At 43.3% G+C, this 15,419-nt stretch overlaps 1 protein-coding gene across 6 annotated transcripts in view; it reads left to right on the forward strand.

The window, feature by feature from the left end:
* Positions 1–9,755, forward strand: part of atp2b3b (ATPase plasma membrane Ca2+ transporting 3b) — a 56,374-nt gene extending 46,619 nt beyond the window's left edge. For 3 of the 6 annotated variants that reach the window (XM_032522017.1, XM_032522015.1, XM_032522018.1), the window contains one exon: positions 8,794–9,755. In XM_032522017.1, the coding sequence (XP_032377908.1) occupies positions 8,794–9,306 (513 nt within the window). In that variant the 3' untranslated portion in view covers positions 9,307–9,755. Of the gene's footprint in view, positions 1–741; positions 902–8,793 lie in introns of all 6 variants that reach the window. The other 3 variants (XM_032522019.1, XM_032522020.1, XM_032522021.1) reach the window with 2 other exon arrangements.
* The last annotated feature ends 5,664 nt before the right edge of the window (positions 9,756–15,419 follow it).

The raw sequence follows: 15,419 nt of genomic DNA on the forward strand, positions 1-15,419 counted from the left end.
TGTGTGCGTGTGTGTGTTTGTGTACACATTGTGTAGAGGCTAATGCTACGTATACAGGCTTTTGACCAAGTGCCTTGGCATAAAGTGGTCAGTATTTCATTAAGAGGGTTTGGTCTGAGTGTGCAGACAGAAAACACACACACACACGCACACACACACACACACACCACATATACATGTACTGTACATTCATCATTACAATTATTGTAGGTCAGTAAAGCTGCAAAGGGTAATCAAATAATTGATTGTCAACTATTAAATAATCTGCAACTATTCTGATAATCAATCAGTTTGAAAAAAGTAAAGTCTCACACTTCAGTTTCTAAAATGTAATTATATATATTAGTAATTATATAGTTTATTCACTCTCCTTAGGCAGTAAACTAAATATATATACGTATATATCAGTTGTTTCTTTGTATATACGTTTTTGACCAAACAAGACATTTGAGGATGCCGCCTTGAGCTTTGAAAACACTGATCAACATTTTCCACTATATCTGACATTTTATAGAACAAACAACCAATCAATTAATTGACAGATGAATCGACAACTAATCTAATCAGTAGTTGCAGCCCTGTTGGTCAGAAACATTGAGAAAGCAGTTTGAAATTTGAATGCTGTTCTATCATTTCTGCTGTGCGGAAATGATGAAACACACAAACACGACACAAACACACACACACTCAGACCGGCCTCCTGCCCTCACTGAGTGCTGCTGTTTTGTCTCTGTCCTGCAGATGGAGGTAGTGAGCACGTTCAAGCGAAGCGGTTCGTTTCAGGGAGCGGTGAGACGGCGTTCCTCCGTGCTCAGTCAGCTCCATGACGTAAACACTATCTCTACCCCCTCTCACGTAGCTCTCTCCACCGCAACAGCCAATACCAGCCCAGCCCCCGGGAGTGAGTCCGCCGAACGCATGTACACACATACACACAAAAACACACACACCCACACACACACGTACAGCAAACATACTTGCAGTCACCTTCTCTCCCTCTCACACCCATTCGTAGACACAAACACACACAAAGCTGCACGGCACGTGGACTGCAGTATTTTTACTCTCTATGGTTGTGTCCCCTCCGGCTCGCTCGCTCGCTGCTCGTGTGTGCAATGTCTCCTCTATTCTTTTCTCTTATTCCCCCTTTCAAACAGCACCCAGTCCTGACCGGCTGTGTAGTTCTGGTCTGATCTGGTCTGGTCCAAATCCAGTCCCGGGTCCAGTCCAGAGTCTGTTTTGTCGTTGAGTGTTGGTCGGTGCAGGAGGCGGCTTGCTGTTCTCTCTCTGCCTGAGGTGTCCAGACAGAAATGGAGCAGCATTCTTCATTGATTCTTTTTTTAAAGAATCAACAATCTTAAAGCAGCGTACACAGTTTGTATTTCTACGCGAAGGCACGGACGCATCCTTGAGTTCAGAGAGCAAATGGCTGCTCCTCCTGCACCATGTGTTATTTCCTGTCTGTGAATGAGGTCAAGCGTGGTTACTGTGGTAGCCCAAGAGAATATATAGTGTTGCTGTAACAATCCTGTGACTCCTATTATTCATAGAAAATGTAACGTTTAGAATTCACTGCCATATAATTCATACTCATTACCAAATGGCTTTCATATGGCTTCTTCAAGTCTCTAAACTGTAAACCTTCGAGTATAAAAGCCCCATAAGACTCTGCTGTTTCCAAGACGACAGTAAAGAAAAATAAGTTCCCTCTTCCTCTATCACTATTGCTTTCTTTCTCCTTCTTTTGTTCCTCTCACTTATGTCCGGTTCTGCAATTGTTGTCAACTGGTTGTCTCTGTAACAGTATTTCCAGCTCCAACGCCACAACTTTGGCCCCCCGATGTCTCCAAAAAGTCCTGATTTTTCTCTGTGCAGTCTGTTTTTTCCTCTCTCTCTCTCTCGCTCTCTCTCTCTCGCTCTCTCTCTCTCTCTCTCTCTACATCAAAGTTTTTTTCCTTTTTCCTATGAGATATTACAGGTTCCCTGTTTGCAGAAATATTCTGTGAAATGTATTCTAATTGTTCTTCATAAGTAGAGTTGTTCTTTTGTCGAGGTATTTAGATTTTTAACAGATCTAAATACGGGCTCTTGTAAGGCATACTGATAAGATTTCTTTAGTAGGTTTTCTCCCCATTTAAAAAAAAATCTTATTTTGTCCTTTACCTCATCCCTTTTTGTCATCCTCCCATCTCCTTACTAGAGTAGCATCCACTCTTCATGTTTTCCCTTAATTTCTGTGTATGTCAGTTCCGCACGTGTCTGTTTGCAAGTGTGTTTATGTGTGTGCATTTGCTGACATATCCGAGAGCCGTAGTTTGACTTGTGTGTATTTATTTGTCAGTGTGCGAGTGTGTGCTTTTGTATGAGTGTGTTTGTGTGCATGTGTGTGGTTGTGCGGTCTCTTCATTTGATTGTCTTCATCCGTCTTCTCAGTTGCTTCTCTTTACCTTCCTTGCTCCCTTTGATCCATCCTTCCTTCCTTCCATTCCACGCTGCCTTCCTCCCCACGCTGCTCCATCACCTGTAGGTGTAGACACAGAGAGGCGCTGCTGACACCACATTGTAATCACATCCTGAACAGACACGAGAACTTTACCTGGGCTTTGTTTAAGTACTTTGGAAACGCCTATTTCTCACCATCACTATGCAACATCTTCATAATAGTAAGGAATACAATGTATTATATCATTATTCAGAGCTGGACTTTGCTGCAACATTTGCTGCCTGACAGAAAAAACAACTAAATTACAAAATACTAAAAGTAAAACAAAAAATACAGTCAGGTTTCAGGTCCCACCACTGCTAGCTCATTGCTTGCTTTTTCCAATTCCTTTTCCTTCATTTGAAAAGCTTGTTGCGTCCAAATCTCTTACTTAACAATAATATGACACATCTCACATTTTGAAATCATCCCCTTGTGGTTTAGTTCCTGAAGGAAAGGAATGTGAGGGAATGTGAAGAAGCAAGCATGAACTTAAAAATGCAGTAGGTAAGCCTTATAAAACTAACTTTCTGTCATATTTGCTAAAACTGACCCTATGTTCCAGTAGAACTACATGAAGCAAGTAATTCAAAAAAATTAATCCGTCTCCTTTGGCACCACCTACAGCCTGAAGAGCAATTTGCAAAAATCCACAGCTCCCTGTTCAGATGCACCAATCAGGGCTAGGGGTGGGGGGGTGGGCGTGTAATTGCGTGTCAATCACTGTTCATGCACACGCATTAATTCTCCCTTGTGGGGGAGGGGGCTTAGGAGACCCTTTTGGGCTTTAGCTGAAAGGGGGGAGGGACTGAAAAGTTGTCGATGTTCAAATATTTTTAAGTCCTGGATTTAAAAAAGTTTAATGTGATTTAAGTTTGCTTCTCTAAATCACTTCACGTTGTATGCAGGCAGCGCATGTCAAATTAAAAGGACAATTAGTCCCTTTTGCTTGTACTTTTAGTATGAAGTTTATTCAAAAAGCTGAATTCAGATCGTGTCAAATACACTTCCAGCTACAGAAAAGTAGGAATTGATCCTCCCAACAAGTATCGCGTTGCGCTTATCCCTCTGTGTCACAGATCGCCATCTTAGTTTAGTGCATTAGCATGCTAATGTGCTAATAAACATTCAATTCAAAGTACAACTGAGGCTGATGGGAATGTTATTGTGTAAGTATTATTTGTTCATATTAGAAAAAATAAAATTGCTTCACCAAAACGATATAAAAAAAATCTAACGTATATATTTTTCTTTATCCTTTCTATCACGTGGTGATCCTTGCATGTTATGGTCATTTTGCACAATAGTAAAAAATTAAAGTGACAAAATACTCAGTACCTCGCCTAAAGCCTGATGAAATGTTCTGATGTGGGAATCCCAGAGCAACAAACACACTACAAATGATTGCCTATGTGTTCTCAAGACAGAATGACCCGTCCCTCCGGCTTCATGGTCATTACTTACGCTACTTACGCATTACTACACTGGTCTTTGCAAAGCAGACCCAGCCCTCAGACTTGGCACTGTGCCCCATTGCAGTATGATGTGCGTAACTTCTGATGTCGACACCATCACCTCCCTGACTTTTACAGCCAAAGCTATCATCCCTGGGTAAGAAAAGAGCCTAGCGATATCTGAGAAAAAAATCTCAAATATTCATGCTTTCATCCACCTGAGCTGTGCTGGACCTTTAGTGATCGATCCGGATCTTCAGAACCCATCTATGGATCCAGTTTGTTTTCATTTCAGACTGGCAATTACACTTGGGTTAAGAAAACAGATGAATATGAAGGGTTGCGTTGGTCAGGAAATCTTAAGGGGAATGATGGGATGTTTAGGCTAAATCTCAAATCCATCCTCAGCTCCTCAATTCTTTGCTAAAGATGTTTCAAATTCAAAAAAAAAGAAGCCTCCCATCTCAGTTTTTGCTCCTTAAATAGGACACGAGTAGGAGACAAGAAGAGAAGATGCATTGAATTGAGGAAGGTGTTGCTGAGCCGTTGCTATGGATTAGAGCTCAGTCATCACATATCAAAGGGTGGGTGCTACTCAGAGTCAGGCCACACTGTGGGAAACGGGAGCCATTAACAAGTCATCTACCTCACAGCTTTTCCCTGTATTTATGTTGCAGTTTCTTCTCATGAGCAATTGTTTTGCACTCAGCAGCCTCTCTACCTTCCAGCGCCTATCTCCTTCTCGTACTTTAACCATCCTTGTTTTTCCATTAAGCACTGCTGAAAGAGCCGACAGTGAGAGAGGGAGGGAGAAAGAAAGAAAGAAAGAAAGAAAGAAAGAAAGAAATGACTAACAGAAGTGCCCTGACCTCCAGGCCGCTCTGGTCACACTGGGGACATTATATACTCGAAAGTTTACTCATTCCATGGAGACAAAATGAAAACAAACTAAGCGCTGACAAAGTGAGAAAGTAACATTCTGACACCTTCTCAGTCTGCATGAGGTGTTTTTCTACTGTCTGACAGGCTCTTTGGAAAAACACACAAAGCACTGAACCTACTGCTTGACCGTCTGTCTGTACGTCTGTCTGTCTGTCTGTCAGTCAGTCTATCATATATGGCAGAGTCGTATATAGAGACTCCTTTTAGTTTGGCCGACTGCAGCACCGATCTCCATTCAGCTGCCTGACCATCCACCTCTCATAATCACAGTTTGGACTCCAGTTGGTGTTGCAGCTTCTTCTCTGTTGATCTCATTCGGCCCAAACTGTCTCTATGTAGGGCTCTGCCTGTGCCTGTCAGTGTATTTGCATTGAACTGTATCTGTTTCTTTTGAGCTCATGCTGCTTCTTTTCCTCTGTTTGGGCTCGGGAGGAGGGTGCATGGACCAACTGCCATGGCAAAGGAATGTGTTTATGCACGCATACACTGCATAATTGCATAATGCACCTTCAAGTACACTCACAGACCTCACATTTGTGTTTGTGTGTGTGTGTGTGTGTGAGAGAGAGAGAGAGAGAAAGGGAGCTTATGTGACAAAGATGTGATTCAGCATGACCTGGCTGGCTCTCTATTTGCGACAGGGCTGACGCCCTAGCTTCTCTCTTTGGACCAATCATCTTCCGTTTCCAGTACTATAACCAATCACATACTGTTTTAACCTGCTGATTTTCTGTGATGTCATCTTTCTGTTTTGCAAGACTTGTTTGTTTCTTTCTATCCTGCAGCAACTTCACAATCAGCATCAACATTTCAATCACTCTGCTCTTCTCTGTCCCTCGCTGCTGCATGGCTGCAGTACATTTTGCACATGTCCATGTGTGTGTTTGTGTGTGCGTCTGGATGTCAAAGTGTTAGCGTGTATGAACCAGAACCCATGATTGACAACTGTCCGATGCATGCCAAGTCAAACTTCAACTCGCACGATGTGGAAACAACTGAACTGTTGGTTTGCATGTTGCATGGACGTTTGTGTGTGTGTGTGTGTGTGTGTGTGTGTGTGTGTGTGTGTGTGTGTGTGTGGGTGGGTGGTCACTGCTATAGGTTCTTGCCATTATTTATTTTATGTTGTACAACAAACTCACCATTCCTGCTTATTTTCTCCATCTGTGCCTAATAACCTCCCTTATTTGTGCGTGTGAATGCATGTGATCCAGTGTGCTGAGGTGTGACTGTTTTCACCACACGTATCACCTCCTGCAAAACACACATGCACACGCACATATATGCCATGTGTGTATTATGTAAAGCGCCTGCAGTGTTTCTGGTCTTTGTGATGGTGGCTACTGAATGCTCTTGTCTTGTGAGGTTTGATTGCTGTGTGAGAACTGACAAAATATATGTCATTAGCCAACTCATTTTGAAGTCTTTTTTTTTTTTGTCTGGTGGAGACGGACAGGATCAGGTGGACGCTCTGTTGATACTGAATGAGTCGAGATATTTGTGTTCCTAAGGTTAAAGTAATATCATTTCAAAGTTGTATAAATTACTTGCAGTTACTGAAATGAAATCATGCACTCTACACAAAATAAGTGAGGATTGATGAAATGTCCTTTCTGAAAGAACGCGGAGGAGACATGACTAAAAAATAGACAGCATCTTGATGTTGAAAATAGTCGAGGGGCAAAGTGAGATTGCGAATACATAAGCCTTTAAATTTGGTGACAGTTTCAAACTCATGCCAAAACGTTTTGTTTATCCATTACCAGATACATTGGATACATGTCTAAAGCTGTCTTGCCTAATAACACATAATCCTTAACGGAACTCCCAATCTTTGACATTTAGATTTGCCAGATGTTAGCCGGCTAGCTTAGCTATAGCATAAAGCCTGGCTCTGTCCAAAGGTAACCCAATCCACGTACCGGCACCTCTAACACCTGTTTTCTACCAAAATTAGCTTGTATATGCAGGTGTTTTAAACTTTAAACCTAAACTTAGCGATAGACTCCTTTCCCACTGCCAGGGGATGAGTGTGCCTTCTGTCTTTCATGCCTATGGCGAAAGCCGGAGACATAATGTTTTCAGGGTATCCTTCCTTCGATCTCATTATTGTGGATGTGATATTTCAGGACCCCATGGAGGGAATTTCTTCATATTTGGAACATCAACCCACTTCAAGGATGAACTGGAGTGATTCCAGGGTCTAATGAGAATGTGACACAGATACAGTGCCTTGCAAAAGTGTTAACCCCCCCCTCCCCCCTTCTGCTAAATCAGTAATTTCATTAGCCGATAATCTCTAAACTACTGAACAACGTCAGCTAACGTTTCTTGACACTATAATGGAACTAACCCTGACACTTTATAAGTCTGAGTAATAACAACCAATTTGACACAATGTTCTAACATTCAGCAATTTGTGTGGCATATGTTTCAATTTGGATTCTAATCTGCACCATGAAATTACAAACTTCTTCTCTGGGGACTACCAACGTTAAACTTTACGACCGTCTCCTGCTCTCCCTCTGATAGATTAGAGACTCAGCCAAAGGCGGGAGTCTGGCACAACCTCCTCTGATTGGCCAAAATTACATTTTTGTTGACCCTTACCTTGACTGGGTTACAGGTGCATAGCATTGGAGACAACAACACACAGGATATTAAACCTGTTTCAAGCCCTTTGAACCTGTAATTGTCACTAACAGACAAGTTCACAAATTCTACCTTGAAGGACTAAAATTGATTTCTAATTTTGAGGGGGGCTTGATTCCCCCTAAAAGGGTCTAAAATCACCAATGAGTTGATTAGATGTTGTAGGTCAATGTCACTGTGACCTCACAAAATGCTTACGCTAATTATGACACACTAATGTCTAACATTTCACACAATTGTCCGACAGGATAAAATGATAAAGTGATGATGATATTTTATATCCCAAAGGTCATCTTCACTGCGACATGATAATGTTCTGCAAAACCCCTTTTCTGGTTGTTACTCAACGCCATAATTTAGGAAACTGGCTCTCACATGAAAAGTAACAGAAATAATTACTTTAAAAAAACATGAAAAAACGAGAGCTTGAGAGAGAAGTTCAAACCCTGCTTACTTTCTCACCGCCACACAGCTGGCCAATCACAGCATGGAGTGGGTGTGAATGTCAGATTGACGGTTTCAGAAAGTGTCGCACGCAGGCAACACTAATCAGATGTTGTGAAGGGGGAGTGGGTTTCCAAAGCTATTTGACCGTCCGACAAGCAGTTCAGATGCAGCAAATGCACCTTAAAGCATTATTAAGATTATTAAGACATTAAAATTCTGGAAATTTCAGGGAGTCATTATTCCCAACGAAGAAATGATTGTAGATGAATTTGTAATCTAGTCTAGACGTAGTCTGTAAACCCTCAATTAGTTTAACACATTAAATTAAGAGAAATTACATTTTGTTACTTTCGAACAGAGCCAAGACAGCTGTTACCCCATTTTCAGTCTTTACCCTCAGCTAAGAAAACTGGTTAGTGGCTTTGTTTCATATTTAGCACACAGACATGAGAGTGACATCAATCTTCTAATCTAACTCTTGACAACAAAAGAAGTAAACCCGCCCATTTTGGTTTAATCCAGCCAATGAGATTATTTTTCACTACTTTTAGCTCAGTCAAATTGTTTATAGAAAACAAACTGAAACACTAATGTGACCAAAAGAAGTGTAAGTAAGTCTTGTATAAACTTTGACTGCAGCCACCTGGCCCTGAGTCCGTCCGTCCATCCGTCTGTCTGTCACTCTGTTTGTCTGCTGGAGGACACAAGTCTGTCTGTCTGCTGGGTTTCCCTTGTCTCTATTTTACCTTTTGTCATGTCTAACTTTCACCTCTGTCTTTCTTGTGGTCTCTCCCTCGTCTTCCTTTCTTTCGGCAGATGCGAGTGGTGAAAGCATTCCGTAGTAACCTGTACGAGGGCCGGGAGAAACCGGAATCCCGCAACTCCATCCACAACTTCATGGCCCACCCGGAGTTCCTCATCAATGACCTCATCCACAACATCCCGCTGATCGACGACACTGACGTGGACGACGAATCAGAGCTCAGCAGATACCAGCACCTGCACCCGGCCCTCCGCAAGCCGCCACCCCCTCCCGCTCAGCCCCCGCCCCCGGTCCGCACCCACCCCACCCGCCCCTACCGCCAGTACAGCCTCCCGGTGACCCCGTGCAACCGAAACAACAACAACAACAGCAGCAGCAGCAGCAGCAGCAGCAGCAGCTCAACAGACACCCACAGCAACAGAAACAGAAGCAACGCAGTTACCCCCAGCAACCGGAGCCCCCATCATCACCACCAACACCACCACATCCATCATGGCAGGGACAGGCCGGGAAAACCCTCCGCCCCTCACCTGGCCCATCTCTACTGCGTGGAGACCTCCGTATAACTGAGCTGAACGTGGGTCGGGGGGAGAGGAGAAGGGGGATGGGGGAGTCTTTGGGAGGAAAAGGGGAGCGGAAGAGAGGGCTGAGGACTCACACATGACATTTCATCCAATCTCCAAGCTAACAGGAGGGAGCGAAGGACGGGGGCAGGTACCAGAGGGAGGACAATGGCTGGAGACTAATGTTCGCAACTCCCTGAGAACATTTGCGACTTTCCTTCCTTTTGCCCATGCTCCAGCCCTCTCAATCTGACCCGCTGACAGCACCACCCCCCGACCCCCCGCCACCCTCGAACCCACCGGCACGTCCCGTCGCCCAACCTGAAGATCCTGCCCACCCCACCCTGCCTGACTGCACACGTGTCACACACAAGCACAGGTCTGCTCTCGCTGCGTTGTCCTGAGTGACGGTGGGTTGGGGAGGGAAGGGGACGGACATCCCAAAAAAAAAAAAAAACGACACATCCTCCAACGCTTCAGCAGAACAGGACCATGTCAGGGCTCTGTTTCTATTGGTGTTCATCATTAGTGTTGTTGTCATTTCCCAAATACCGACCGACCGACCTGCCATAGCACCGTAGTCACCGCCACCATCATCATTCTGGCTGGACTCTACAGCCGTTCCAAACATTTTCTTTTCTTTCATTCCTCTCTCTCTTTCAATGTGTGTATGTGTATTGTCTTGTCTCTTCTGGAGAAAAAAAACAACAAAAACACAACAAAAATAGAAATTGCAAACAAAGAAACTGTTCATTTAAACCTAATAGTAAATAGTATGGCTGCAAAAAAACAACTTAAGGTGGGGGAGGAATACATATATATATATTATATGTATATGTATATATAATTTGAATGTTTGGGAAGCGACAGCACAGAACTCGTCATGTTAATCACTGTTCTTTCTCCAGCCCAACCTGCCCAGTCCCTGAATGCCGCCCCATAAAATTCAAATGATCTGTAATATTGTCCACCCAGCTATGAGAGGATACAGTGTATAGGCTCTCACATTAAATGGGATGAATACATGGATACATACATTAGCCCCATACAGGACTAACAGCCTTCTGCCATGTTGGTGAACTGATGAGTATGTATTAGTCATATTTATGGACCGAGACCGGGACGAGCCCATTGGTGAAGTCCTGCCCAATTAATTTCTGTTATGTGTTGCATCATCTTCTCTCGTGCTGTTCCTCAAACCAGTTTTGTTGTTTCCTTTGCTCACTTTGTCTTGTCTTGACCCCTCTGGTCTCTTGTTGGTGTGTTTGTGTGTGTGTGTGTCAGCTTTATTTTTGGAAGCATTAACCCTTTAAATGCCATCAAACATACAATGCACAGGCGATGGCCCTTTAAGACTAACATGCACTCACTTCAAACCCGCTCCTGCTCATGTGCCATCGGGTCGTCTCCACCATGTACCAGTGCCCTCTCCGTGAGTTTTGTGGACAAAGAGATTGTTTCACTTGATCTGTTGGACGTTCGATCCAGTAATCTTTCCAGAAAGGAGAACAAAAATCACTGTTTGATGTGGAAAAAAAAACCTAACCATTCCAGTTATGAGGCCCATGTCTTATGTCAGTGTTCAGTTTTAGCTTTAGGCCCAAAGCCCACTCAATCAGGTTCGACCAATGAGAGCTTACTGTATGTGCCATGTCCATGTGTCAAAATACAGTGCATCTGAGCGCCCAGATAGCTCAGTTGGTAGAGCGGGCACCCATATATGGAGGATTACTCCTCAGCGCAGCCCAGGTTCAATTACGACCTGCGGCCCTTCGCTGCATGTCACGCCCCCCTCTCTCTCCCCTTTCATGTCTTCATCGGTCCTGTCGAATAAATGCTCCAAAATAATCTTTTAAAAAAATACAGTGCATTCCCCATCATCATGATATTCAGTTGGTGGATTGAGGTACGTTAAAGGAATCCAAAAAAACCTGCAGAACAGTTTAGTCGGTACAAAGACATGGTATCTGCAGGTCTTGAAAGGTTTTCCCTCCTCAACAAATGCCCTCAAGAGGTATTAAAAAATCTTGAATATCATTTACAGTATAAAAGTCAAATAAGTTCTCTTGGCTGTCTGGAGACCAGGGGTGTCACGATTCTCCAAATCCATGATTCGATTTGACTTTAAATTTTAAAGGTGTAATATGAAGGATTTGGCTAAATTAGTATTATTATAGACTAATACACAAGCAATCCGTCTCAATCATCACTTATGACCCACTAGAAGTGCGGGGGGGGGGGGTCTGTCTCTGCAGAGACTCTGCCCTCTGCCTGGTTTTTCTCTTTTATCTTATTTTTAGTGAGTACGGGACGTTTATGGGCGTGGGTGGGCAGAACATCACTGCCGTGAAACAATCATAACCTCTGTGAAATAGCTTTTATTCCTGATGCATTGCTTTTTTCGGCTTTTCCCTCTCTTCATTCATTCTCTAGCTCACTCGACCACTTCTGCATGCTTTTTCTCTCTGGCTGTTGAGGGAGGAGGGGCCACATTTGAACGCTGTGTGTTTTTAAACAGTTAGTGATACTCACTTCATATCAGGCCACTGACGGCTATGCCAATGTCAAACTATTAAGTCTTGATTCCTTTACACCTTCAAATTCTTATTTAAAAAGAAGACTAGGAGAATCGCTAATCCTGCTTTTAATTTCGATGATCAAAATTGGAAGCTCATTTCGATTTGGAATCGTTATCGTGACACCCCGGCTGCACACATAATATTACAGGTGTAATTATATTTGAGGGCTGGCTGGTAGAAGGATTTTGTTACTTTTGGACCGAGCCAGGATTGCAGTTCCCCCCCCCCCCCATTTCCAGTATTTATGCTAAGCTAAGCTAACTACTGGCTTAAGCTTCGCATTGAATGGACATATGAGAGCGCTATAAATGTTCTCAAGATTACAAGAAATCAAGCAAAGTATTGTTTTAAGACCAGGGATAAATGCATAAACTGGATAAGTGAAGCCCAAACATCTGGATCTCCCCCTGGTGGCTGGCTGCAGTATAGCTCATAACCCCCCCCCACACGTCAATTAAATACGTCGGTCATTTTAGATCATTCTTATCACGCTAATGGTTGTTTGAGTGTTCATCTTTATTAGTAATTGAATGCTATAAAAACATGATTGACAGCTGTGATTGACTTGCGATTGGTCGGGCAGGTGTACGGGCGGGACTTTGATACCGCGGCCCTACCGTTCGATTTCTACTGCGCAGACTCTGGCTCCAGAATTACAAGGCGGCGGCGCCCGTATCCGGGATGTTTTGGCTTCACTTTTGTACGGCGGGAGGAAGTGGAGCCGCGTTGTCCATCTTTCATTCACAGTCTATGTCTAAGAGACGTACTATGTTGAAGCTTTCCAATGTGAAATGGCATAACATGCTGCATGAGCACATCCAAACAACACCAAAAGAAGAGAAGTAAACCACAGAAAGCCACCCGTCACGACGGGTGCAGCGCTCGTGACGTCCCATTCCACCGTCACCTTGCCGACCTCCACCTCAACATTCCATGGAACATACATTCCAAAACAGCCGCATCACATTCCAGACTGGGTGTGAGAGTGCCCTCCTGTATCCCATGTTGCACTAGGTGTGGGTGAACCGCTGACTTCATGTTGCCTCGGAGCGTGACTGCAATGCAATCGAATCTGGATCTCCGCCCTTCTCTCTCTCTCTCTCTCTCTCTCTCTCTCTCTCTCTCTCTCCCCCCCCCACCCCCTCAGTTCTCCCCTGTTGCCTTCCCTGAGAAAGACAGTGGCAGACATTATGCAACAGACTGCCATGTCAACACCTGTCCCCAGACGTAGGGTTAGAAATAGTCGTACAAAGATGAGAACCCATGCAAACACGGTAAGAGAACATGTCTGTCCTTCTAGTTCTGTTTGGGGATGTGCACAGGGCTCTCTGGGAACACCCGTACCTGTCCAGAACCCTGTCTTCTTGAATGCTCATCATTATCATCATCATCATCATCATCATCCTCATCGCCGCCACCCTGACCTGACCTGTCTGAGTGGGTGGGTGGGGACATTGTATTGGTCTGTCTGTTTTGAAGCATGCATTTGGTATCATTAATGTCACTCTTTATGTGTTGGTAAATCATTTAGGCTACTGTCACTACTGTATGCTATGATCTCTTCACATCTGCTCTCTTCCTCTCTCTCTCTCTCTCTCTCTCTCTCTCTCTCTCTCTCTCTGACTCTCTCACACACACACAGACACACACATCCTGTCCAACCTATTCTGTTTCAGCACCTCTTAGCACAGCTCTATCAATGCTTTCTGCGGTACACACACACACAGACACACACACACACACACACACACACACACACACACACACACACACACGGATAATCTACAGTGGTGTAAATTTAACTGTCCAGTTAGAGCCATCTCTGTCCATCAGTCCAGCCATGTTACATCATGATGTTGTGAGACAGTTTCACAGAAGGTAAAATACAATGTGAAAAAGAATATATATTTATCAAAATTATAAATTGTACAACTGCACCACTACTGTACAGATCGCCCAAATGTGCACATGTGCATCTTTGATTTACAGGTACTATGTTCCTGTTACACTTTTTTTATGTTTCTTTTAATCCTATTGCTTTCTGTAAAGAGAGGAACAACAAAATGGAAGCGCTTGTATATTATTATTATTATTATTATTATGATTATTTTAGAATTTCTCCATTGGTGCTCTCACTGATGGAAAAAGACAGTTGCACATTCTCCTGAGCATATTTTGAGGGCTGTGTTTTCTGTCCATTGAACAGCCTCTAAAGTGTGCAGAGGTGTGGAGATGCTTACAGTCTCTTAAGACCAGAGACACCACTCTGTAAATAGAGAACAGGAGATACTAATGTACCTCATTATGATCTGAAGGACTGGACAAAATGGAGACCCAGGGAGGATGGAGAACTGGAACGTGACGCAGAGCTAGAGACTGCAGAAGTGCAATGCATCCATGCATTGTTTAGGCTGCTCTTTTAGATCTGCTACAACTATTTACTGCCATGTTACGATGGGAAGAAATTAACGTTTTACATTATTCATTATACATACTGTTGTAAATATTGTGTGTGGAATGGTCCCCCTTCTTGCACAACGCAGTGCTGTTCTGCAGACAGAAAATGCAGCCTTAACTGTGCTGAAATGAAAAAAGACCAAAAAAAAAGAAGAGAAAAAACATAAAGACTATTGAATATATTAAAGAGTTACCTGCCTGTTATTTAAGCGAATAAATATCTATATATGAGAAAGAACACACCTGTATACTGTAGACTAAATCTGTATGGAAATCTAAGAGAATTTAATGGGAATTAAGTCCAACACCTTTTGTCTGTATGAGAGAAAAAAATACATCAAAGTATTCTACAATAATAACTTTGACAAAGTCTGTGTGGTCTTGTGTTGTTTGTTCACAAGGATGCAAGTCCGTGCATTTTAAACCTCGGGAGAAAAGAAGCAGAGACGTGGACTTTGACAGCGTTTCCATGACTTGCATAAAAAAATGAATGACTTGAGACTTGACTGGAGGCATGATGACTCAGATGACTTGCATGTAGTTATAACTTTGATTTTTAGCTGTTAAATACAAAATAATGTAATTTAATGTCACTTTTCTAGTAGTCTTGTGTTGCCAGACCTTCCTCCACAGCGCTGTGGAGGAGGGTCTGACACACCATTCTAGGATGGAAGAAAAACGTGCTCTGGTTTATTGGCATTTCTTCGAACCAGTCCCAACATATTGGGCGGCACTAAGCACCAGAATAGCCTCGGGAAGGAACCTGTTTTGGTGGAACGTGTACGTTCAAAAGTAGTTTTAGACGTGCGATAGAAAACTCTGATTGAACAGATAGTCTAGCTAGCTGTCTGGATTTACCCTGCAGAGATCTGAGGACCAGGTAACCATAGTCCTCAGATTGGACAGATAGTCTAGCTAGCTGTCTGGATTTACCCTGCAGAGACCTGAGGACCAGGTAACCATAGTCCTCAGAAATCCACCGGAGATTAGAACGGCAACACAAAGATTTCTCATGATCAAGTATGCTACGCAGGGGCAGCAGCGCAAACTGTGAATCATGATTGGATGACTGGCTGTCAG

Source organism: Etheostoma spectabile, chromosome 7 (assembly GCF_008692095.1).
Source record: "Etheostoma spectabile isolate EspeVRDwgs_2016 chromosome 7, UIUC_Espe_1.0, whole genome shotgun sequence".
Taxonomy (NCBI): Eukaryota; Metazoa; Chordata; class Actinopteri; order Perciformes; family Percidae; genus Etheostoma; species Etheostoma spectabile.